The 24,980-nt window shown below is 41.9% G+C and overlaps 2 protein-coding genes across 4 annotated transcripts; one reads left to right on the plus strand and one right to left on the minus strand.

Moving 5' to 3' along the window:
• Window positions 1–264: 264 nt before the first annotated feature.
• Window positions 265–8,870, plus strand: PMPCB (peptidase, mitochondrial processing subunit beta). Of its 2 annotated transcripts, none has more exons than XM_066182839.1 (13): window positions 265–386; window positions 1,741–1,881; window positions 2,172–2,258; window positions 2,727–2,856; window positions 3,214–3,412; window positions 4,079–4,158; window positions 4,718–4,830; window positions 5,442–5,585; window positions 6,071–6,234; window positions 7,491–7,576; window positions 7,651–7,739; window positions 7,964–8,039; window positions 8,135–8,870. In XM_066182839.1, exons 1-13 carry the CDS (start codon window positions 297–299, stop codon window positions 8,197–8,199), a joined length of 1,464 nt encoding a protein of 487 aa, XP_066038936.1. In that variant the 5' UTR covers window positions 265–296; the 3' UTR covers window positions 8,200–8,870. The 2 variants fall into 2 exon arrangements, with proteins under 2 accessions (XP_066038936.1, XP_066038937.1); XM_066182840.1 differs by having other exon boundaries at window positions 6,074–6,234.
• Window positions 8,404–24,777, minus strand: DNAJC2 (DnaJ heat shock protein family (Hsp40) member C2). Of its 2 annotated transcripts, none has more exons than XM_066182837.1 (17): window positions 24,687–24,777; window positions 23,949–24,139; window positions 23,302–23,377; window positions 21,465–21,563; window positions 19,113–19,254; window positions 17,895–17,975; window positions 17,111–17,176; window positions 15,243–15,334; window positions 15,019–15,140; window positions 14,033–14,182; window positions 13,673–13,761; window positions 13,517–13,586; window positions 11,794–11,978; window positions 10,477–10,577; window positions 9,408–9,515; window positions 8,983–9,137; window positions 8,404–8,493 (listed from the first exon to the last, which is right to left on the minus strand). In XM_066182837.1, exons 1-17 carry the CDS (start codon window positions 24,751–24,753, stop codon window positions 8,419–8,421), a joined length of 1,869 nt encoding a protein of 622 aa, XP_066038934.1. In that variant the 5' UTR covers window positions 24,754–24,777; the 3' UTR covers window positions 8,404–8,418. The 2 variants fall into 2 exon arrangements, with proteins under 2 accessions (XP_066038934.1, XP_066038935.1); XM_066182838.1 differs by having other exon boundaries at window positions 23,949–24,050; window positions 24,687–24,745.
• Window positions 24,778–24,980: the final 203 nt, after the last annotated feature.

Raw genomic sequence — 24,980 nt, forward strand, 5'->3', positions numbered from 1 at the left:
AGGAGAGCGGGACCATTAAAACCAAGCCTCAAGCCTGCCAGAGTTCCAGGAGCGCTTGGACAACGCTCTCAGACACACGGTGGGATCGCTGGGCTTGTCCTGCGCTGGGCGAGCAGTTGGACTCGATGGTCCTACTGGGTCCCTTCCAAGCCGGGCCATTCCCCCTTGCTCACCACCCCTGGGCTGCGGCGATGGAGTTTGCGCTGCCCCACTGCGCCCCCCGCCGGGGGCGGGTGGAACTGCCCCGCGCCTGCGCACCCTGAAGGCCGCCCCGCTCCGCCCACCACGGCGTCAAGATGGCGGCGTCTGCAGCACGCTCAGCGGCCCGGCGGCTTCTCTTGCCCTGGTCCGCCCGCCTGGTGCGAGCGCCCGGCGCGGCGCAGCGGGTGAGGCGGTGGGGCGGGGAGCGGAGTGGAGGGAGGCGCGGGGAGCGTGGGCGCCGCGGTGGCTTCGAGCGCTGGTACCCGGGCTGCCGCTGAGGAGACGCGGGGAGTTGGAGGCCGTGGGGTGCGGTGCATGCTGGGAGTTGTAGTCGCGGTAGCGGCGCGGTGCACGGCGGGAGGTGTCAGTGAACAGTTTGCGCTGGTCAGTGTGAGGGGGATGTCAGTGAACTGGAGGTGTTCAGCGGGGATGGACTGGGCTGGAACATGTGCTCTGTTAGGAGAGGCTGAAGGTCCGGACTTTGTTCTGGCTGGAGAAACCATGGCTTCAGCTGGACCTGTGAGAGGAGCTGGGAAAGTATCTGTGCCAGCACCTAGGAGAAGGTTGTCAGGAGTATAAAATCAGGCCTGTCACAGTGGGGCACGGGGGCAGGATGAGAGACAATGGGCATAAGTTGAAACAAGAGAGGGAAAATTGGATATGTGGCAGTCAGGCCGTGGAGCAGGCTGCTCACGGTGCTGTGCAGTTTCTCACCGTCTTGGGAGATTGTCAGTACCCAGGTGCAAAAAGTCCTGAGCAAAGTGATCTGACCACGTTGATCCTGCTTGGAGCAGGAAGTTGGACTAGAGACCTCCAGAGTTCCCTTCAAACTCGAATTGTGCTGTGATTCTGAAATAAGTGAGTTTTAAGAGATCTAATCTATTCTAGGATGGGAGTGGGTGAGAGCTGGATTTTGTACATTCATGTTTAGAGCAGTTATATGGGGAGAGAAATCTTTGTTTATTTGAAACATTTGAAATCACAGTTTTTGAGAGAGCTGTTGACTTGAATTTGGGATGCATATTTGCATTTCTTGTTACTGAAAAACTGCAGTAGACTTCCCTTCTTTTCTACCCCACTCTCATTTAATGTGCTTTAACTGCCACATGATTGTGCTGCTCTGATCAGTGAGTGATGGATTTGCAGTCCTGACACAGACCCTTGGACCATGTCTCACTTCACTTTAGAAAGCAGGTACCCAGGAGAATTCCAGATGGTAAAGGTCCTGCAGGCTCTTGCTGGCAGAAGTGGGAAACAAGTGTGGCTGGCTGATGAGAGTAACAGCTCCTGTGTCAGATTGGAGGGCAGCAGATGCATCTCCTCACTTGTAGTTATCTTCAGGGTTTGTTTCAGATTCAGGTTGCTGCGTCCCTTGTGTGAAGAAGTGGTGAATAGCAGTCCTGAATTCTTTCCTTTATTAATGCATGCTTTAAGAAAGATCCACAGACTTAATGCTTAAGTTCATCAATACTTTTTTCAGAAAAGCATCTTTGGATATAACTGAACAACCTGAGCATGACTGATGATTTTCCTTTCCAGTGTGTGCATGTTGGAACAGGAAGGCTCACAGTTTCCAAAGCAGCAACAGAAGTAATCTTAAATGTTCCTGAAACTAGGGTGAGTCCTTTGGAAAATGGCTTGCAAGTAGCTTCTGAAGATTCTGGACTCTCAACATGCACAGTAAGTAACAAAAAGAAGCGTTTCTTGTATCTATTCCTGTGTGTTCATTTCCTCGTGGAACTAAATTGCATTTACATTTCAATATTTATTAAGAACTGTTCCTAGAACTTAAGCCAGGGCATAGAAGTCTTAAGGCTTTTGTAGATTTGTAATTAACTTTTTTGTGAAGATCAAAATTTTGTTTTTCTTGAAAACCTGCTCTGTTTAAGGAGAAAGCCATAGCAAAACTGTTAGCTGGTAAAATTTTTTTTTTATTTTATTATTTTTTTTTCTTCTTCTTCTTCACTGAGGTTGGACTTTGGATTGATGCTGGAAGCAGGTATGAAAATGAAAAGAACAATGGAACTGCTCACTTTCTTGAGCATATGGCTTTCAAGGTGAGTGTGAATACTGATGTAGATGTTTGCCATGGATTTTTAAATTATTTATCTTTAATGATCAGTGATGAAAACTTTGTCAGAATTGTGTAAATAAGTTTTCCAAATTGAAATGAGAAAAGTAAAGTGGACAATAAGACTTTGGTTTCCATTAGAAAATGAAGCTAAAATCCTAGTTCTGTGTAACTGTTACACAACTATGGATTACACAGGTCTTATTTTAACTCACTTTTACCTTGTTGTAATGGTCTTAGAAGACATACAGTCACCCTTTAGCCTGCTTTTTATTTTCATTTGGGAACATAGTAGGATCTATATCTGACTGTCAAGCTTGGAGAGATTAGTATGCCAGTTTTATTTCCAGAACACATTTCCTTTCTCTTGATCATGACTTTTCAGACAAGAAGTAGTAATGATGAGTTGATTAACTGAAAGGTCTAATGTGATTTTCTTATTGTTGTATTTCAGGGAACAAAAAAGAGATCTCAGTTAGACCTTGAACTAGAGATTGAGAACATGGGGGCTCATCTGAATGCGTACACATCCAGGGAACAAACCGTGTATTATGCAAAGGCTTTCTCAAAAGATTTACCAAGAGGTAATTGCCCTCATTCATCAGAAAAGCTGCAAAGAGCAATGTGTTTATCCAGCTTCCACTGAGATGACAGAGAATGATGCTTTCTCAGTGTGTCAGTCCCTTCCTTGCCAGGTGAAAAGTCTGTTCTTGAACTTCACAAGAACATGAGAATACAGGTTTGGAAAAATACCAGCAGGGAAGCTGATATTTGAAATATTTTTCTCTTCAGAGTCTCAAGATTCCTTTTGAACTTCTCTCTTCCTGTTCTCTTGCTAGTCTTATTAGCTCTTGCTCTTTGGGGTGGGTTTCACTTTTGGAACCAGATTTTTCTAGTAGTCTGAAAAGACTTCTTTCATTTCCATCCCTATTTGCAATTAGCTGTGGAAATTCTTGCTGACATAATTCAGAACAGTACTCTGGGAGAGGCAGAGATTGAGCGTGAGCGAGGAGTTATACTTCGAGAGATGCAAGAGGTTGAAACCAATTTGCAGGAAGTTGTCTTTGATTACCTTCATGCCACAGCCTACCAGAACACAGCCCTAGGACGGACAATTCTAGGACCCACTGAAAATATCAAGTACGTCCGAAACTATGTCTGTCTTTAATTGTGTGGTAACTTTTATATATTGAGAAGGACTTACCTAGAAATGTAGAGAACAGTGTCAGATTTCATTTTTACACTGAAGGGCAGCTGAAATTGCACTGAATTTAATTGTAAGTAGAATCCCTGTATTACCTTAGTTCCTCTGTAGGCAGGCATTGAAGGGTGTGTGAAGTTCAGATGTTCTCTGCATGACTTTGGGTTTTTTTGCCATGTTTTTCTTCTGTTTCTTAAAAGTGCATCTGCCACAAAATTTGAAATACTTCTTTTTCCTATAAGTCACATGTTAGGCATTATTGTAAGCACACGGTGTTTGCACTGCTCTTTCAGCATTTGTTTGAGCCTGTACAGATCAGGGGACTGCTTAATGTGCTGCTTTCAAAGAAAAGGAGATCATTAGTGCATCCTGTCTCCACCTGACAGAGTTAGAATTCTTAACTACTTCTCAGTAAGCTGGAAGAGCTTTTTATCCGGTTCCTATTTGCTTTTTAGAAAGTCACCTTTATTTTAGCTTTCTGCATCTGCTCTGAGCATTGGCAGCACTTTAAATTATTTTGATATTGTATTGTTATATACATTTATCTCTTTTTACTCTGGTAAACTTTACTGACACAGTTGGGCTGTCTCCTTTCCTGTTTTTAGATCGATAAATCGTAATGACTTGGTGGAGTATATAACAACACATTACAAAGGACCCAGAATGGTCTTGGCTGCTGCTGGAGGTCAGTATGGGATACTCACCCTGGATCATATGAAACTATGCTTAAATCCATGGCCTGAGTCTGTGGGAACAACATGATGAATTAGCCATTGTTCAGTAGGTCCTGTTTGCTGTTAGCTCTGTGTAGCCCTGTGTATTTTGTGTGTTCATACCCTTTGAGCTTTTGTTCCCTTTTCCTCTCAGTAATATTTCAGAAACCTTAAATCAGGAATGTGAAGTGAATTGGGGGCCAAAGTCATTCTTCCATGTGGGCAGGAAAAAAGGGCTCTAGAAAGTGGGAAGAGGGGAATAGCAAGGAGTGCAGAGAGAAAGAAGTAAGATTGAGGCTTGAAAGAGAGCAGAGCTTGATTTGATGTAGTTTTAATGGAAGGCTGTTAAAAAGAACCAAGAAAAGGGAATCTTGATGATCTTGCTCTGTGTAAAGGGAATACATGAAGAATCCAAAAGTGGGGTATTAAAGCAGGGGCACAAAAAATTACTGTTTGGTTGAGTCTTTAAACTGTGCAGCATTAACTGTTTACAGAGTAACATCACAAAGCGTGTGAAATACCTTTGTTCAGGGGTCTCTCATGATGAACTACTTGACCTGGCGAAGTGCCATTTTGGTAACTTGCCATCTGCACCAGAAGGAGGACTGCCACCCCTGCCACCTTGTAGCTTCACAGGCAGTGAGGTAAGCTGCTGGGTGGCTTTTTGAGCTGGCCCTTTCATCCCCTGACATATGCTCTCTGGTGAGGAGAGAGGGCTGCTCTGCCACAGACTGGGCACATGAAAAGGTTTCTTGCCCCCTGTGATGGCAGTGGAGTAGCTGCTTTCCGAAGCAGTACTTCCCATTCTTTCCAGGATAAGCCTCACTGCCACCACTCTTTGTGCTTCATCACTTCCTGGAGGAATACCTTCCTTATCCTGCTCCTACTGTCCTTTTATTCTCTTGACTACAGTACTGGAGTATTTCTACATGTTGAGAATCACTCATTTAAAGGATGTGACAGAGGCATCCATGTTCTATTCACATCTCTTTGGATTTTACAAGGTCATCAGATCTCCTTGCTGCTGGTAGTCATAAAATGACTTGTAATGCTTCTCTGTGTATGTTGGCAAAGTGATCTGAAATTGCCCCAGGGGACACCAGTTAAGGCTGATGTTAAATTATTCTTCACATGCTTTAATTTTAGTGCATGTTTTGTAGTCCAGCCATAATGGAAAACTCTGTTTTCTGTTATTTAACTTGCCCTGTGGCTGAGCGTGCACAGGCTGCACTGGAGCTGCTGTGCTGTGTTCCAGATTCGGATCAGGGATGACAAGATGCCCCTGGCACACCTGGCCATTGCCGTGGAAGCAGCTGGCTGGTCAGACCCGGACACAATCCCACTCATGGTCGCCAATACCCTGATCGGCAACTGGGATCGCTCCTTTGGAGGAGGAGTGGTGAGTGAACCTGCAAGCACCTTCCTGCTCTTAATGAGGTTGGTGGGATCTCCCTGGCTTGGGCACTGCCAGGACAGAAAAGGGGATCCAGTTGTGGGTCTGAGAGACTTTGTTACCCAGGATCTCGGAGAATCTTAGGGTGTGGTTCTAAACCACCAAAATAGAGGTGACTTGAGCTTTGCCAGCCCTCATGGAAAGTAGGATGCTTTATACCTGTATGTCATCAGAGGCTGTGGGTATCAGTAATTAATTGTCTGTTTCTTGATCCTAAGTGGCTTTATGATTTTGGCTCAAATCTGGGGTGTTATTTTGAAATGTCATATTACATGCAAGAAAAGAAACAGTTGAAATTATGATTAACCTTGTGGCTACTACTGCATATTCTGTCATCGTTGAAATGAAAATAGGAATTCATGGAGGTGAATCATTTGAAAGGTGAGCTTTCAAAAAATTTCATAAAGTAATGTCTTTTTCTTTTGCCTCAGCAGAATTTGTCCAGTAAACTTGCTCAGATTGCTTGCCATGGTAACCTGTGTCACAGTTTCCAGTCCTTCAACACCTGCTACACTGACACAGGGCTGTGGGGACTCTATATGGTCTGTGAGCCATCCACTATTCATGACATGGTGCACTCTGTTCAGAGAGAATGGTAAGCCAGCAACTGTTTCTATGAAAAGATTGTTTTTAGTGGAGGAGTACAATTCACAAAGTATTTAAAGAGAATATTTTTCTCTGCTTGATCTTGCCTGGGAATAACAAATGCGTCAAATTCTAAACTTTGGCACCCAAAACCAAGTCCCAGCGCCCAGTTTTTGGCACCCTTACTTGGCATGAATAGCTTAAGATGTAGGTTTTGTTACTTGTACAAGAAAACACAGCTGGGATTATTTTTTTTAACTGGCAAGTGACAGAAGTCATGAAACTGTCAGAACTTCTAGACTACTACTCAGTCAGTGTGCTGTACAGCCTGTGAGCTGCAAGTGCCACCACTGAAAGAGTAACTATTTGTGGGTGAGAATAATGAATGTGCAATTACCAGACAGTATTAGTAGTTACCCAGCCCGCAGTTGCTGCAGTTGACGTGCCACATGCTGGTGACAGCTCCCGTGAATACACAGGGAAGCGAAAGTTGAGCTGTTAACACACAGAATTTTGAAAGCTATGATTCTGGACAATGTTCATTCATCTGAGGCTTAAATCTGCATTGAAGGATGTCCATAGATGCAACTGTAAAGTTTGAACTGCAGATGCTACCAAAAACCCATATATGTTACTTAAGAGCACTTGATTTAAAGTGGGTAAAATTGAAACAAGTCTTGAAAATGAGGAGTTTCTTTAATCACATAAATAACTTCTTATATCTATTATTCTATGAGATCCCCCTGAAGCTGTGGAGAAAAATGTTATCACTTTGACTGTGTTTGCTGCAGCTTAGCACCAGGGAAGGCACAGACGATTCCTGGGACAAGAATTTAGTGTTAAACTATTTAATGCATCCCCCTCTCCTCACAAAATGTTCTGTAGGCAGTGTGGCAAATGATTATCTCACCTAGAGAGGAGCCAGGAAGTAATGAATTGCCTTCTGGCTAATTACCTCTTGTCTAGTTGCTTGGCTCCTACTTTCTTAGCAACATCCATTCTCAAGATAACAAGTACAGACTGCACTTACCTCAAAATAGTTATTTAATAAAATAACAGCTCTTCTAAAAGAAAAAAACTGGCTCTTGGGTATATTGGCATGCTTCCAAAACCCCTTCTCTTAGGCTGCTGCTTTGAATCCATGGCTTGTTTTCCAACCTGTCCTACCAGCTTTGTGTACAGAAAAGTAGTGCCTGGTAGGTGCAGTGATCTTGTGTGCTACAGAGTACCATTATTTAATGCCTTTGGATTTAAACTGTTTTTCAGGATAAGACTTTGCACAAGTGTTACAGAAAATGAAGTAGCTCGAGCAAAAAATCTTCTGAAGACAAATATGCTGCTACAACTTGATGGTGAGACTTATGAGAACTTTTTATTGTTTGTGGAGCTGTAGGGTGATAATTGAGGCATTTCCCCCCTCTTTTAGGGTCCACACCAATCTGTGAAGACATTGGAAGACAAATGCTGTGTTATAAGCGTCGAATCCCAATTCCAGAACTTGAGGCAAGAATTGAAGTAAGTGGCACTTGTGTTGCAACTTCTAAAAGGCCATCAAGACAATTACTTGCTATGGAAAGTAGCAATATAGAAGTTGTATTTCTTATTCAGCTGAGAAAACATTTCCAACTGAGAAAACTTTCAAGTGTTTTGTTGCTGGCTCCCTTGGATTATACAAAATTAAGATCAGAAATGGTTTTAGGATGGGATTGTAACGAAGATGCCTCTTTTATCCCTTTTAGGCTATTGATGCCCAGACTATTAGAGAAATCTGCACAAAGTACATCTATGATAAGCATCCTGCAGTTGCTGCCGTGGGTATGTGGTATAAGTTTCCCTATTCTCCCATAACCCCTCCAGACCACTTGCTGTGAGTTGAGCATATGTCATGGCCAACTTTCTTTGACTTCCAGGTCCAATTGAACAACTTCCAGAGTATAGCAAAATCTGCAGTGGCATGTATTGGCGTCGTGAGTAGCGAATAACAAGAACTTTCAGCATATTTTAGCTTTAAAAAAGAAAAACAACAAAAAACACCCAACAAACCCAACTACACCCGTTTAAAACTTTGGAGTTGCTTTTGAGAAGACTAAAACTCAAGAACCAACCCCTCCTGTGTTTCTGTATAATGAAGAAAGGAATGGAAACATGTACAGTATTTGCATTTTTATTATAAAACAAGGATTGTCAGTAAGAGTCATTTCTTGACTTTAGTAGCATTCATCACTTGTTCTTGAGCAGCTTTCTTTGCCTTGACCATTTCCACGAGTTCCTGAAGAGAAAGTGGGGAAAAAAGACACTTAACTAAACATGTAACTTGTGAACAATGCTGTGATTTTGAGCACTACATATATTTACTGTGAAACACTCTAGTTCTCAACATAATGGGAAGTCTACATAGTTTAATACTGTAGAGCAATTTCTCTTAGAAACGAATCAATTGATGAAGGTCAATGCTCCAGGAACTTTACTTACAGGAGGCTAGGGATAGGACCAACTGCTAGAGCTTGCTGTCAGACTATAAGACCAATTTCCTGACACACTTTCCTTCCCAGCTTACAGAGCCACTATTTTCTCTGAGGAACATTTAGTTCTTACTGCTTTTTTGGAGTTGAGTTATGAAAAATAAAAAGTTTCCTGTAAGGTCCATCATTTTGCCCATGTCACGTACTGTCTCTGAGAGGCAATGGAACAGTAAAGGCAAAGGATTCTCTCAGGGCCTGAACTAGTGATAGTCCCAGGAGGAGGTGAGGAATCTTACCTTATATCGCTTCATGCAGTCTTTTTTTGACCGGCCTGGAACAGCTGCCGCTATTTTCTCCCATCTTTCAGGAGTATTTACTGGATAAGTCTTCAATGCTTGTTCTAAAAGTTTTTGTTCTTCTGTAGTCCAAGGGGATGAATCTAGAGGTGATCCTGTTTTTAAATGCAAAAATGCCAGCAAGAACAGATATTTTAAAAATAGTCTAGAAAATACCATAGAAAACCTATTATAGTTGATTTAAAATCCATGCCGTTTTGGGGTGCATTGTGTGTACCAGAAACCCTCAAATCTGGCACCAAAGCCTGGATGATTTACTTGCTGTGAAAGTTTGTAAGCAAATCTTGAGTAAGTTCTGGGTTACTTTCTTCCTAAGAGACCCAGGGGAGACAAGTGTACAACAGGGGCTCCCTTGTCACCTTTACCTTCAAATCGTTCTGAGGGGGCAGCACTGTCCATCTGAGGCACCACACCGTGTTCTTTTTTAAATTTGTCAAATGCTTTCTTGTTTATGTCATCTTTTTGATGAGGGTCTGTAAGCAACAGACATTAGAAAGAATCATTACTGCAAGAATATTAAAGCCAGATGTAATAATACTAATAACACCACCGTTCTGTAGCAGATTAGTTACAATAATCACAAAATCATAAAACCCAATTCCTACTTACTTTAAAACAATGTTAAAGAGGTTGGTAGATTAAAAAAAAAAAATCGTTCAGGGTCCAATGAACAGTGTCAAGATAAGGGATTCTCCGTCCCTTATCCTGCTTTATAGTGCTCAGAGGAATACTTGTTTCATTTAATCTTAAACTTGAAACTGCAACTTCACCAAAATCAGGAGGGATTATTCTCTCAAGTAAGGCCTGTGGCACAAAACTCATGCATTGCCCAGGGTATGACTGTGTCAGAGAGGCAGGAACATGGAAAATCCAGGTGGCTCCTTGTGCCATTATGTGGTTTGTAATGCAGAAAGCTCTTGAAAACTTAGTGGTGTTTTTTTTTTCCCCCTTCTGTAGTGAAATGTATCATTTCCTTGCGATCGTATTCCAGAGCTCTCTAGGCTTCATTTTTCACTCTTATATTCATTTTTTAAGAGGAGATGAATTACATTCATTTAGGTGTCTTACTCTGGTATTGGATTCCATTAATTTATTTAAAGTATCTCTAGAGCTTCATCAGTTCCATTTATTTTAGATGCCTTCCTTTGTAGGGAGCTTTCTGAGAGGCCCATTTCTCTTTCCCCGAGCCCTGGCATTTCATGTGTCCCAGACATCAGAGCATAAAGCTACACTCAGAGTTACTGACTTACAAAAAAGCCATTAGGATGAAAACACTGAATCACATAAATGCTCCTCTAAATCCTCCATCTGCACTACATTTCTTTTGCGGCTGTGCAGAGGATTTTCCCAAGAAACACAGCTCCAGTCACAGAAAAGTCAGCTGTACAAAAGCAGGCAGACCATGTTATTACAAAAATAAGGTAATATAGATACCAAGCTTTTGGAGACTCTTTGCTTTATTGATGACATCTTTTGCTGTTCGTTTTATTCCAGTAGTAGAGTGCAAGTTCATATAATTGGCAATAACTTCCCATCTAGAGCAAGAACAGAAAGGATAAACCAACATATTACATAATACCTTATCTTCCTACAAGCTATGGTCAAGCTCCTGTACACATTTTTATAAACTCCTGAGTAAATTCAAACATACTTAAATACGTGTAAAATCCTAGAGGACGTATTCTGCAAAGCTTTTAGTCACTAATTGAAGAATTCGATCAGCTTGGGTGAATTTCTCAGTTCCCAACACAGAAAAAGGATGGGGTAGAATGCAGGTAAGTGCAAACCCTCTAATCCTCAGAATTCTGCTTAACTGCTGCTTTCCTGAATTCCCTAAACACCTCTGGCTGCACTGAAGGGCCGAGGAGTTACTAACCCTATGTCCACTGCCCCCAAGAAGAATGCGTAAACATCAGGTAAATAGGGTTGAACAGGAGAAAGCTGGAACAGCCCTAGTCCCAAGATTATTCCCAGTGGATTCTTAGAAAATGGAAGGCAGTATGTAGTGCTGATCAGCCTTGAGGACTGACTGCTGAGCTGCAGAAACAGGCACTGGTACCACCTCCATGGAGTATGGCAGCTATTTTTTTTTTCAGTAAGCATCCAAATCTTGTAATAGGGGTTTGAAATCTGAGTAATCCTAAATGGAAGAAGGCATTTCATTCCTGGGAAAAAGTACTTAAAGTGTGCTCCTGTTTTGATGCTTAGCAGTAAACTGAGTGCCAGTGCTGCATTCTCTAAATCCCAGCCTTCCCCTTTTTCCCTGGCTCTCCCCTGAAGAAAGCTGGCGCACTTAACTCCCACCTTGGGGTATTTTCCTCCTACCATGTAGAGGAGAAACCAGCCTCACATTTATTGTGGAGCTCTTGGAAGTAGCTTACACACTTGCATTCCTACCCACCTGCACTCCAGTCATTGGTGTGGTTTTGCTCTCCACTTGAAGGACTGGAGCCTACCCTGGAGTAAGCCCTGTGCAAACAGGCACCTCAGCACCATCTTGGTAATGGACTGAGGCCCAAATCTGGGGGGGAAACAAGATACAGGGCCAGAGCTAACTCCAGTGACACACAGAGCATGGTACCAAGGAAAAACAAACCACTGGCTGCTTGCGAGTCAAGGAAAAGGAGGATGTTTAGAAAGTCCTTATACTGACAAAGGGATGATGGGATGATCTGAAAATATATTTTATTATGCTTGTTATTTAATTAAAAATTGTTCGTAAGGGCTTTTAGCACCAAACCCGAGAAGTACCTTGAGTTAGTCCCTGCTGGAAAGAGGTTCACAGCTTTAATTAGCAACTGTAAATCATCCTCTGGCCAATTTTTGCTTCCCCCTCCACCGCCAGTGGTTGACTTTTCTGAACTCTTTGTCGCTTGGCGCATACGAGCTTCTGCCTCTTCTTTCTCTCGCCTTATTTGTTCATTTATTTCTTCTATCTAAAGATTGTAAATAAGCATTATTTATTTACTTACTGAATTATTGTTACATTCTATATGTGACACAACCCCCCCTCTAGACTTGCTCTGAACTTTGGATTTTGCTTAGTTTCTGTTCTGTACATTGTATGTAAGGAAACAGAGGAGCTTATCTGTTCCAGTATTATTTCCCTTCATTCCATGTGCATATTTTTAGAATTTAAATATTAGGAAATCCATCACAGGTTCACTAGGAAATTAAATGAACACCCCTAGAATTAAAGCAAAAGTTTTCAACCGTGTGTGAATGTTTAGGCTAACACTTAAGAGGGACAGATCCACAAAAGACCAGTGAGGGCAATTAAACATCCATGTTGAATACACCAGTGCTGAGATCTTCCAGCCAAACTGGTATCTAAACCTGATTACCTCAGTACAACCGTAGTAACGGAGAACTTTTAAGTTACAATTAACTCCAGATTTCAGTCACTAAGTGGGTAGTCAGGGTTAGATGGCCATGTGTAGTTTTTCAGCGAGCTAAAAATGACTTAAGTTAACCCACTGCACATTTTTGTGTAATCACAGCTTGAGAGTGTGGTGTGACATCTTTAATCATCTGCTTCTGAGCAGGCCCAGTCCAATCTTGGCAATATTAGAAGAGCTGTGCACTTACGGCTGTTGGCAGGATGCAAACAAGGCAAGAGCACTAAACCTTTTGCATAAAACTTTCCCAGCAAAAGGAAAGTTACCCGATAGATAATTTTAGTGGAATAGTTTTAACAGACAGAAAGGGGACTGCCCTGCATTTGGAACACCCTCCTGGAAAATGGAATATTGAATTCAGTCCCCTGTAGAACAAGAGGCATTTCAGTCTTAAATTATCTGATGAGTAAACCTGACCCTGGGATGGGGGCAGATCATATTCCCCACTATGGAAAAAAGTTCACAGCTGTGAATCCACAGTGGATGAGAAAAAGCACCTTACTCTTTCTGCAGGATGTAGGTTCAGCTTTTAGTTCAAACGGCTTTTCCCCAATGGCAAACATATGCAGATCCTTGCTGAGTTTTAGTAAATTTTGATTCCATGTGTCTTGCATTTCCCATTCTTTGGTATCCAACCTACCAGCCCTTCTAGTGCCAACAGCCTGCAGCACACTTAAGTTCTTTTGTGGATCTATCCTCAAGTCACAGACACTAGACTAGGATTTTTCTTGTATAACAGAATAGGTTAAGACTGCCCTCCTCCCCTCAAGGTAACTGCTACACATTGTTGGGCAAAATGAAATTCCTCTGCTGTTTCTGTATACTGTACAAGATTTTGTGTTCTTTACAGATAAAAATATGCATTTTTTTCTTGGGTGGCCCTGTTAATTTGACCAGCCACGAACTGCACAATATAAAATGGAGCAGAGATCCCTCTGCCTGTGGACTCTGAAAATCAAGTCTTTGTGTTTTAACAAGCACGATTCCACAGCAGCTATGCTGTATCTTACTTCAATTCAGACAGGTTGATTTCACAAATTATTTTGTTATTTTGATTCGACACTCAGCATAATTACCTGTTTTACTACAGCCGCCTTTCCTCCTTCCCTTGTTGTGGATGTAAGTGCTTCATTCAAGCATTGCAGACTAAAAATAAATTATTAAGTTACAATGGAGAGCTAGTAGAAAGATAGGTATCAAAATGAGCAGAAAGCAGCAGCAGGAAGACTTACCTTGCTAGCTCAAGACGATCACAAAGCTTTTCCACCTCCTCCATCATTTTAACACAATCTGCCTCATTATCAGAAAAGTAATTCCAGTTCTGGAAGCAGAAATACACGTTCTACAAAGTTCTTGAATTTATTGTCCTATTCCTTCAGACAAAGGCTTAACACACAGCATTCTTCAGCCACTGCTGCGTTTGGACCTATTTGGTCAGCTTTACTCATAACTCATACCCATGTAAGTATGTGTTTTAGTATTTTTTTGTTTTAGTAAACCCACTTTCCATACCCATCTCCAGCCCTAAGAACAAGCAAACACAGTAATTTGTCTGACGTAACCTGTATTTCATTGCAATAATAGTTAAGTACCTTGCATGTTGTTCTGAGTTTTTGCCTTTCTTTCTTGATTGCTTTCTTCTGTATCTCCTTTTCCTTTTTTGCTACTAATGCTTGCTGCCTGACTTCTTCTTCCTCCTTTTCTTTTGCTAACCGTGCTGCTTCTAATTCTGCTTGTCTTTGCTGCAATCAAAAGAAAAAAAAATCCAAGTCACATTGTTACAGGGTCATTCAGTCATCCAATATCAAAATGTGTCGTTTCTGGTTTGGGTGGAGTTTTGTGTGTATGTTTGGGGGTTTTAGAATGCATAAATACTTCAATGTTTGGCTTTCCAAGAATTTTGAGGGAGATGATGAAACATATAGCATTTGGCATTAAGTCAAGTACTGACTGTGAGGACCCTCAGTTTATAAATCCTGGCTTCCTCTACAATGAAGATATAAAACCGTACGTAATTTCCTACACCTGCCTCAGGAGTATAAACTACATGGTCCAATATTTCTCCTGCATCACTATTGACAGTTTTTGTAGTGTTCTAATGTCTTTTAAGTTACTTTTTTGCACCTTACAGTTCCCTTTCATTCCTATACTTTCAGAGCCATCGTTTCCAAACTGTTAATATTTATCAAGTATGTTCTGTTACTTCAAAGCATTTCATACCAACCAACCATGCACAAACCACATGCACAAGGCAAGCAGACATATCCATTTTATGCACTTGATGCTTGCCTTGAAACCAGAGGAAGTTTATGCAACAAAAGAACTCAGTTTTCAAAGGTGTTCTGAAGGGTCAAATCTGCGCAGATCTGGAAAGGGTCAGATCTGCGTTCCTTGTTTCCATCTCATTCCCAGAGGGCTGGCAGCCTTGCATTGCCTGCTGCACAGGCATCAAAGACAACACATCTTTGAACCCCAGTGTAATTCTATCAGTAGTCTTCTGACATATCTAGAACCTGAAGAAGTGCATCAGGTGTGAATAAAGCAGAGTTTTTCAACCCAAATAAAGTACTTCACTTACTTTTTCTTTTGCCTCCTGTTCTTTTCGTTTTGCTTCTACCTTTGCTTTCTTCTCTGCTTCCTTCTTTGCCTTTTCTTCCTCTTTAAATTTCTTTATCCTGGGATCACAGCTGTATGCATTGTCTGGCAGAAGAAAGGAAGCATCATGTACAGAAGAAGACCAGGAGATTTCCGCAGTTAGTTTTAGCTAATCTCTCTTTAAAGAACAGCAGTTTGTGTGCTCACCAACAAGAGTCCTAATTCTGTTCATTTCTTCTTTTTTTCTCAGCGCTCTGGCAGCTCTGTTCTGCTTTTCAATCCACCTCCTTTCATCTCGACTAAAAGGAAAAGCACAGTTCAGTGCTAATGCTTTGCAGTGCCACTGTTAGAAATTCATCAACAAGCTTCTTAAATAGTTTCCCCCACACAGATGTTCTTCAGTGAATACTTCAAAAATAGACTTCAAAAAATGAAGTTCCAGGCCCTGAGCTCATGTAAAGAATGCTAAGTGTTTAGGTAGTTATATAAACCTGACAAACCAAGCTGCTTATCTGTCATTTCAGGGAATAAGATCATGGATTTTATTTCCAAAATGCAATCCACTTGCTTACCTAACATTAAACTCAAGCAAAACAACAAATGCTAGCATATGATTTTTAATTAAAGGACAGCAGTATAAGCAATGCCACAATAATTTTGTTTTGCAGAATATAGTTATGTCAAGTAAACCCATCTGCACAGAAATAACACTCTGAAGTAGCGTGATGTTCTGGTGAAGTCATGCCAGAGTTACTCCATTAAAATACAGCTCAGGTTATAGATAGGCTGACTAAATAATCTCAAAATACTTACCGATGCTGTCAAGAAAGAGGCAAACTTTTAGTGGGGGGTCTATAGCCTCATCCGCACAACCACACAGAGAACAACAGGGGCAGGGAGGTTGGAACTATGTGGTATTTAAAGCTCCTTCCAACCCAAACCCACTCTATACCTCAGAACAAAGAAAACAATCCCCGTAACTGAGAAGGAGACTAATACAAGTAGATGGAAGCTTTAAAACACGAGCAAACATCACCTTTGGCAAGGAGGGGGAGCAAGAGTCATGACCATCTGAACAGCAGCTGTAATGTAGTTCTCTCTCCTAAGTACAGCAGACTAGGTACCATTTGTCTAAACATCTTTGAGAAAGGACACTAATGATAGGAATGAGCAGAAAAGAAGAGCTTTGCAAATAATTCAAGATCCTTCCAATGAGAAGCCTAGAGGTTCATCTGTGTGATTTACCACAAGGGCAAGTGATAGGGAATTGATTACGGCGCCTTCACAGGAGAGAGAACAGTGGGTCGGTGAGGCTCGGGAAATTCAATAGCAGAAGAGGCACAAGAGAAGAGAAATGCCTAGCTACAGCCTAAATATGGCAGTTTCTAGCACAAAGAAAGACAACCACTGAATCTAAATACAAAACTGATTTCTGGCCAAACTCGGAAGAAGAGATTCATACAATGCAAGTTATGGTCTCAAAAGGGATTACTAAGTAAAAGGTCGTGTCCTGTGAAATGTGTGTTAGACTAAATGATTTGGTGCTCTGACTTGAACATTCTGTGTTTATAATTGTAGGAAAGAAAAAAACCTGAATGTATTTTCCAATGGCAACATGGTCAGCGTAATTCAGCAACTATCACTACATCAACAAATACATAATTTTTATTAATATCAAGCTACCAGAACACACCTCTCCGAATTCTAGGAAGTATCGCTTTCTCAGTACAAGTTAAAGAGAGAAACAATACCTGCATGCTCATCCACTCTGTCCTGGCTCCAGGTTCAACCTGTGCTTGGGACTGGTAGGAATTGCAAGTCTGAACTTCAATGAACACACATTTCAAAGCACCTCAGATGTACCTCTGTGAGGCAAGCAGGAACTACTTCAATTACACGAAGAAGCCCCAGAGTAAGTTCAGTTCAAGTTCATGACTGACCCCTAAGCTGGGAGAGTGGAATTCAGACTTGGCTCAGCTACCTTTCTTCCTATGACTTACAGTCTAAGAGAAAGTTGGAAAATCTTGCTGTATCAATCTCTCAGTCTCCTGTCAAAACTATTTTTACTTACATACCATTCTGCTTTTTCTTTTTCCTCTTCATCTAAATAGGAAAACTCTCTCCAGGAATCAAAATTATACCTAAAATAAATTTAAGGAAAAAAAAAAAGTGAATGAAAAAACAGCAAATCTGTTCAAATCAGCTACCTTTTTTACTGTTGTTTGTAGGCAGCTAGACTGCTGTTTACAATTTATAATACATAATTTACAATTATACTGCGCCTACAGTGATTCCACACTGTGTTAAGTCAAAATGCAGGATATGATTAACACCTCTCTGTACTGTGGGACATAGTCTGCTTCAGGATGGCATTGGTCTTGCCCATTCTAAATGTCTACAGCTGTCTAAGCTCTCATCATAGGCAGTGGAAATGCAGTGCAGTCTGTAGGGTTCACAGAGAAATTAATCTTTATGTGAGCACCCATATTTAGAAGGTAAGGCAAGCCATAAACATTACTGACATTTTTGGACTAAACACACCTCCTTTTACTAGGGGAGCTTAGGGGAGCTAAAACAAGTTAGGTGAGATAAACCTGACTTCCAGTCTGTGGGTCAGCTCAGTTCTCAGCCACTGCAGTCAGAAATTCCCACTGCAACTGTGAATTTACAAGTGGATGGATGAGCCAGGAGAAAGCCAGCTCAGTTTGTGGAAGGCACAAACAGCTGTGGGGTAATTTTGTGACATTACAAGGTTGGGTCAACCCACCGTGAACAACCCACGCACCAAAGAGTCTGCAAGCCCTTTGTATTGCATGTCTTGAATACTGTGAATAGAAACGGAGGCATCAGCTAACTTACCAAAAGGAATAGAATGCATCTACCTCCTCAAATGAGGAGTTCATGTCCCCAAGTTTAGGTACATTTTTCTTATTTGACCACCTGAAAGTACATGGATATATTCAAGAAATAATACATACAATCTTCATGACATGGCATTTGTTTAAGTACAGAATCAGAATCCAAGGCTTCCTCCCACCAACACAGAGGAGGCACCAGGAAAGAGGAAAAGAACAGGAGAATTCCTCCTAAGTATCCTCCAGACTAGGCATTTTTGAGGGAGCTTCCCTAAAAAAAGCAACCTTCTCCTGCCTGACTGCCTCAAGAAGACCTGATGGAGCACAAGCTATTTTTGTAGATATTCACTTCTCCATGCACATTCTTCTGGTAGAGGAGCTTAAAGGAAGTGAACAGAAAGTGCTCTGTGAATAACTCAGCCCTGTGGTAGGGTACAGAAGGTCTCCCACACATTCTAATGGAGTACAAGGGAATAATGCATACTCTGCCTCCACTGCATTTTTTCTAGGGAAATTTTCCACAGGCTCTAGAATTTGTGGTTCCATGACATAGCATCCATTTCCATTGCAGAGCAGGGGAAAACCTGATCTGGCAACCACAGATCCAGGTCTGAAGTCTATGGAATACTTGACAGAAGACTCAGTAAGACTACTTCAAATAATAATTGTTCAGAATGTTGTAAAGTGCCTCATGCAATTAAGCACTTTTATACAGGGAGAAGCTGACAGGTTTCTATTGTGACAACCTTAATACCAAGTTGTCAACCACGAATCAAATACAGAAAAAGTCACACAAGGTAAGAGAGAACAAGCAAATATTGACAGTTACAATTATCTTCTCTTTTAACCAGCTAAATCATGACTATGACTACTGTCTTCTGCTAATGTCTCACTATCAGAAGAAAATAATTTAAAAAAGGAATTTTTAGTCAGCAGCACACAAACATTTGGTATTGTAAGTAATTTTAAGATGAAACAATGAGTTGTACAAAAAGGGCAGTAGGTAATAGGAAGTGGAGACCTTTTTTTAAAATCCCATGGGTCAAACTCAATGCCATTAATGCAACAGTTCAGATTATTTTAAAATGAAATAAAAAAATCATTGCAACTATTTTAGTTGTATTACATTTCTAGCAAATTAATACATCTCTTGTTACAATGTCAAAAGAGTTTGCAAATGCTGATTCTCCAGCAACAGTAGAGGCAGTCAGACACAGCTTACCTGGCATTTCTTTCAAAAACTGGTGAGAAAACTTCGAAGAAATTTTCTTTTGCTTCACTTTTGGAAGGTACAGAGTTATCAAAAGTTGGATCTATGCTGTTAAATGCTCGTCGTTTCACAGGATCAGATAATATTTCATAAGCTGAAAGTTACCAGACATAAGGTTGTAAATGTTTAAAAAGATGTTCTCAGATCTTTGATCTATCTGTAGCATTCTGTAGAGCTTGATATTTAATTATTTTAGTGACACCAAAAAGCATTGCTGTCTATTCCTGTTAAACTAAGTAGGAAGAACATTTATGAAAAAAGAACACATTTAACTATTAAGATGTAACAAAACAGATAATATTTAATTTTATAGAAATAAATTTTGTTCAGAGTTTGGGCATGACATCTTCACATTTTATTCTACACCAGATCCTTGCAAGATAAATTGACAAAATGGTCTACTAAGGCACAGAGTAAAGGCAGTCCCTGAGTTAATGTGTTGTCAGAATGGGCAAGAACAGGAACCATTCATTAGAACTTCTGCAGGTCACAATGAAGTTGTACTGAGTCTTGGAAAGAATATAAAACTCCACACAAACTCTCCAAAACATGCAAACACCCCCTGTTTTCCTATTCTTAAACCCCTACAGCCAGGCAGCATCACATTACTAATCTTATATTCTGGAAATCACAGAGACTATAGCTTCAGTACTCTATTTTTTTTCTCAATGAAGTGTGGAGTTTTACAATGACCACAATTTTTCAGAAGGAATCAAAAGTCAAAGGAATCAAATTTGTGTTGCAATCATTCATGGACTTCTGTGCCTGTAGCCCTGCCAGAGGACAGTGCACCACAAAGGTTGGATGTAGGAGGTGATAACCTGGAGGAGACCTTGGTGCTCTGCAGTTCTGCAAACTGATCTCACTGCACATGTCAGTGGAGAGAGGAAGGAATGACAGTGGCCACCAGTGAGCTGCTGTCTTCCCTCTGGGAAAGGACTTCCCTCCACCAACACTCCAAATGACCCCCATTATCCTGCCTCAGTAACCCTCATACTATTTTCCTTACACAGGAAATTCTGTGCACATCCATTGGTTCCTCTTCCATTTAAGAGATGTCCCTTCCACTTGCAGATCCCCACACGCTCAGTTCTCCTGGCTCTGTATCTCCCACACATTCCTTTGTCAGACCAAGTTCTGAATCCAACCTATGTTCTCCCACCTTTCCAAGTTTCTTCTCCCTGTTTCATTACTGTTTGCTCCTACTCCAGGTCTCCCTTTTCTACAATTGCATTTTAGTATTTCCTTCCTCCAAAATGCTGCCTAGGACCATCATGCCCTTTCTTTGCTACTTTGTGCTTTCCTCTCTGTTTACCCCCAAACTTGGTTTGTAAGCAGTTAAGAGGGAAGATTCTATAGTATTTTGCTCCATGCATGTAGAACACAGAGCATATTCCTGAATTCGTGTGTAGGTAGTTCTCATCACAGATATCTGTCCGTTTCTGACAGGACTGCAAAAGAAAAACTATTTCCTTTGGCAACCTTCCTCCTTCTGACAACTCCAAAGGAGGCTGAAAACATCAGCTGGTCTAACATATCTCACACTAACTAGTATGTGTAAGAAGACATTCAGAAAAGGAAGCTAAAAAACACAAATTCCAAGATTTCCTCCTGCTTCAATCTTATTGAGTGAAAATAATTTGTTTAAAATAAACAAAAAAGCCAAGCTCTCAAGCATTTCTGGAGATGTAAATCATACACCTAGAACAGCCCCTATGGTCTTGGAATTGGCCAGCCGTGGTGTTCTGGGTCATAGAATCATTAACTTGGAAAAGACCTCTAGAATCAGAGTACAGTCATTAATTCTGCACTGCCAAGTCCACTGCTACAGGCAAGAGGGGAATGTTATTCAATTGAGTTCATTTGCTCATCTGTGGGCAAAAATGAGCAGCTGAAAAAACTGATGACCTGGATCAAATCAACACATGTTCTGTTGTCAGAGCAAGCACATTAGAATTCAGATATTCCAACTGCTGTTGGCGCCTGTGGGGAATTGCTCCATGGCTCACTAGTTTATCCCAGGTATGGGGCCACCTCCAGAGGTTCATCTGTGTGTGCACTGCCACAAGTGTCACATTCTGTCACCAGCTGGCACAGCAACCAAACGTCTGTCAGCTGCATTCCCAGCCTGCTTCTACCCACTGTGAAGTTACACCTAATGTCATCTATTGATGCAGTTTTCTACAATGGAAAAAGAACTTCTCCAGCTGTTTAGTCATTGACAATTCCTTAAAATCCTAATGAAGTACAACAAACAAGTTTCTGAATTGAGACAGTATCAAACAAATGACATCAATTGCTTACCTTTAGTTATGCAAGTAAAATAATCATTATCACCTTCTCCTATCTGTTCCCCGGCAGCTTTTCGCTTGTCTGGATGATGTTTCAAAACCATGGATTTATCTAACACATAAATGCATTACAGTTAGAAATGCCTCATCAGAAACCGTTTCAAACCACAAAATAACGCAGTAACTCCACCTGGCATTTCTCTGATTTGAAACTTAAATAAAAATACAAACTAAAGAGTCAGATCTGCCAGAAAATGGAAGTTAATGAATTTTCTTTGATTTAACAAGATAGTTAGAATTAACATTATTTCATTCTTGCTGGGACATAAAATAACTCAGAAACTCTAGTCTCTATTCCACCTCAACATCGGAAGAAGTCTCTGAGACTTACTCTACTATTATGCCTAGCAAAGTGCTTTCACTGTAAGTGTACAATTAGCTTAACTGAAAATATAAGAATAACTGAAAAAAAAATTAGTAATTTTAGTTGTTATTTCTAATGAAAAACATAATAGTTCAGATAAAATAAAATTTGATTCTATCCCTTTACTGACGTTCTGAACACAATCCAAAGTGAAATTTAGCAAGAAAACTACAGCCTGTGAATGCTGCTGCACTTCCCCATGGCTAACACTGAGCAGACACACAAGACTTTGGGTTAAATTCTCCCTCTACTCAGGCCTTGAATCCCAAGGCACAACTGGCACATACAGAATATCTATTGGAGGTGCTACCAAGGTTGTCTTGGTGTTTAAAAGGTAAAACTAGATTTTAGACCAACACCTTTGCCAAAAGATCTTGCCATATTGCCTTACAACACACACTGTACCTTCGTGGTTCTCTCTAAAATACCAGAGAGAAGATACCATGCAAACAGTTACAGCATCCTGTCTCTTTATTGAGAAACAAAACAGAATCCTTCTTCAAAGCAGGAAAGCACAGTATTATACACAAGTGGGAAAGACTCACATCTCTACAGCACCAAGAAATAAGTGAGTGCTGTCAGGGTCCTAAACAGACAGTCTCTGGTTCTTGCTCAGAAGATCAGTGAGATCACTGCCCACCACCAGAACAGGTGCTGCTCTATTCCACAGCAGCAAATCCTCCACAGTGGTGTGGAGCACTCGCCTGGGGCAAAGTGATTTCCTGTGCAAGTTGGAAAATCCACTGATTTCCACCCATTTTCATTTGGAAATATCTGGAGACAGTGATTCTTCTTGTACCAGCACAGTCATAGAGGCAATTCTTCACAAGACCCATTCACAAAGCCATTAGCTTATCCCAGAGAGCCTACTGAACAATCTTAGAGTCTTATAAAACCTTCCTCCACTAATTATTTGCATCTTTCTTGCAGTCAAGCACACTGCTTTCCAGAAAGAAAGTTCTGAAGCCCAGCATGCTCCACTCCCGTGCCACACTCAGACCAGTGTGGCTGTTAATAGCAGCCCTTTTGTAAACATTCAGCAGCAGTACCGTGGCAGCTCAACACTCTCAGGGGGGCTGCAGGGGAACCTCTGGGAACACACAGGGCAGGGACAGCTCTGTTCCTCTGCCTTTCACTGAGCCTGACTGCAGACTCAAAAAATATAGAAATGTATAGTTACACTCTCAAGGCTGTTGACAAAAAACACGGCCAGGAAGCAGAGATGTGAAATTTTTTAATTCCCTAGATTAAGACCTTTGGATTTCAGAACTGTGATATGAATTTAAGAGGCTGGTAAGCAACACAAATCAAACTTTTAGGCATGGGAAACAGTAAAAACCTTGTTCACAACATGCAGGTATTTTCACTGTAAACCAGTTGTGTACATCTAAAAAGAAGGTTATGCTTATGAGGGAAAGGTACTTACGAGCTGCTTTGATTTGTTTCTGAGTAGCCCTGTATCGTATATTTCCCAGTCCAAGAACTGCATAATGGTCTTGATTCTGAGAGAAAAGAACAGCAAAGCCCAATAAACACTCATAATACAACCAAAACCACCAAAACATATGCAGAAAACCAGTTCTCCTCCCCATCTCTTAAAGGCAAGAGGGAGAATTCTTCCCTCCCTCAATAAACATTGAGAAAAGACTATAGGAACAACTCTCACGAACTACTGAATAATCACTGCGTAACTGAATATCAGTAAATTACACCACAGTCAGAAACTCAAGTAGTTTAATCTAAATTGGATTGAAGCACTAGAAAATTCAGTTATTAGAAAATTCAATTGCTGCTGTTAATATGAAGAGTGCCAGTGTAACTCCAGAATGAAGGAGATGGTGACAGGGAGAAGAGACACTTCATTCTTTCAGGGAGTAAAATAAAAAGCCGCAGCTCAAAACTAAGATCTTATCCTGATGTCTTTGCCTTCATACACCAGATATTACGGTGAGGGACATGAACTGATTCAGATGGGTGTAGGAGGGGAAGAGGAAGGAGATCTTCACCACCTGGGCACGGCAAATAACCTTGATGGGCAAAACTAGTTAACAGTAACCCGTATTGACTGAATACCTTCCAGTCCTTTGGGTCAAGGGTTTTTAACATAGGATATTCCTCAAGCTGCAGTTCTTCATCCCCTGATTCTTCAGAAAGTTCCTTCTCATCTTCTAGCTCCTGGAAAGAGGCAGAAACATTTATGTTTCTCCTCTTAATAAACGCTTCAAACCATCTTCCCACAGGTTCCACTTGACAGAGTACTGATGCTATAAGCAAAAACATAAAAGCAACTTCACCTTCTGTGGTTTACTTTTTTATAAAAAAATTAAACCCCATGAAAACCCACAAAAGTACAGCATCACACAAGGTTACAGATCGCTAAATCTTCTCTTAGGCTCCATACACACGAGTGCAAGAACCAGCACACGTGCCCATCAGACGGGACCTCCCAACGCTTCGCCGTGCTCTCACATCTGGAAAGGTGCTTTCAAGTTAAAGGAACGCACGTGTCAGACGATATTAAATACAGTCCTATTGGCAACGGAGGAGGCAACCGCGGCAGCGATATTAAATTCGGATTGATCTTCCCCGCGTTCCCGCTCCCCCTTCCCAAGCCACTCCCTCCGGCAGCGAACCCACACTTGTTGCTCGCACACGGGCTGAAACGATGCCGGCGGAGGCACAGCACGCGAGACGGAGACAATTAAACTCAAATAAACAGGAAAGTTCTTCGAGCCCGGCCGATTTCCCAGCTCCAGGGCCGGGCGGGCGCTCGCGGGCGGCCTCTCCCCGGCGCGGGCCCGCGGTACCTACCGGCCGAGAGCGGCCTGGCCACGGCCGAGCGCTGCCCGTCCGCCGCGGGGCCGCGCACCAGCGCCATGGCCGCGGCCTGCCCTGCCGGGACCGGCGCGTGCGGCGCCCACAGCGCTTCCGGGGCGGCGGCGGCGTGCGGCGCCATAAGCGGCCCGGCCGGCCCTACCCGGGCCCCGCGGGCCCCGCCGCGCCCCCGCCGCCCCCGCGCCGCCCCCGCGGTCGGAGCGGCTCCCGCGGGGCGGCACCGGCGGCGCTGCCCAGGGCCGCGGGATGAACCGGCGGCGCCGCGCGGAA

Source organism: Chamaea fasciata, unplaced genomic scaffold, assembly GCF_029207755.1.
Source record: "Chamaea fasciata isolate MVZ Bird 193981 ecotype frontalis unplaced genomic scaffold, bChaFas1.0.hap1 SCAF_5, whole genome shotgun sequence".
Lineage (NCBI taxonomy): Eukaryota > Metazoa > Chordata > Aves > Passeriformes > Sylviidae > Chamaea > Chamaea fasciata.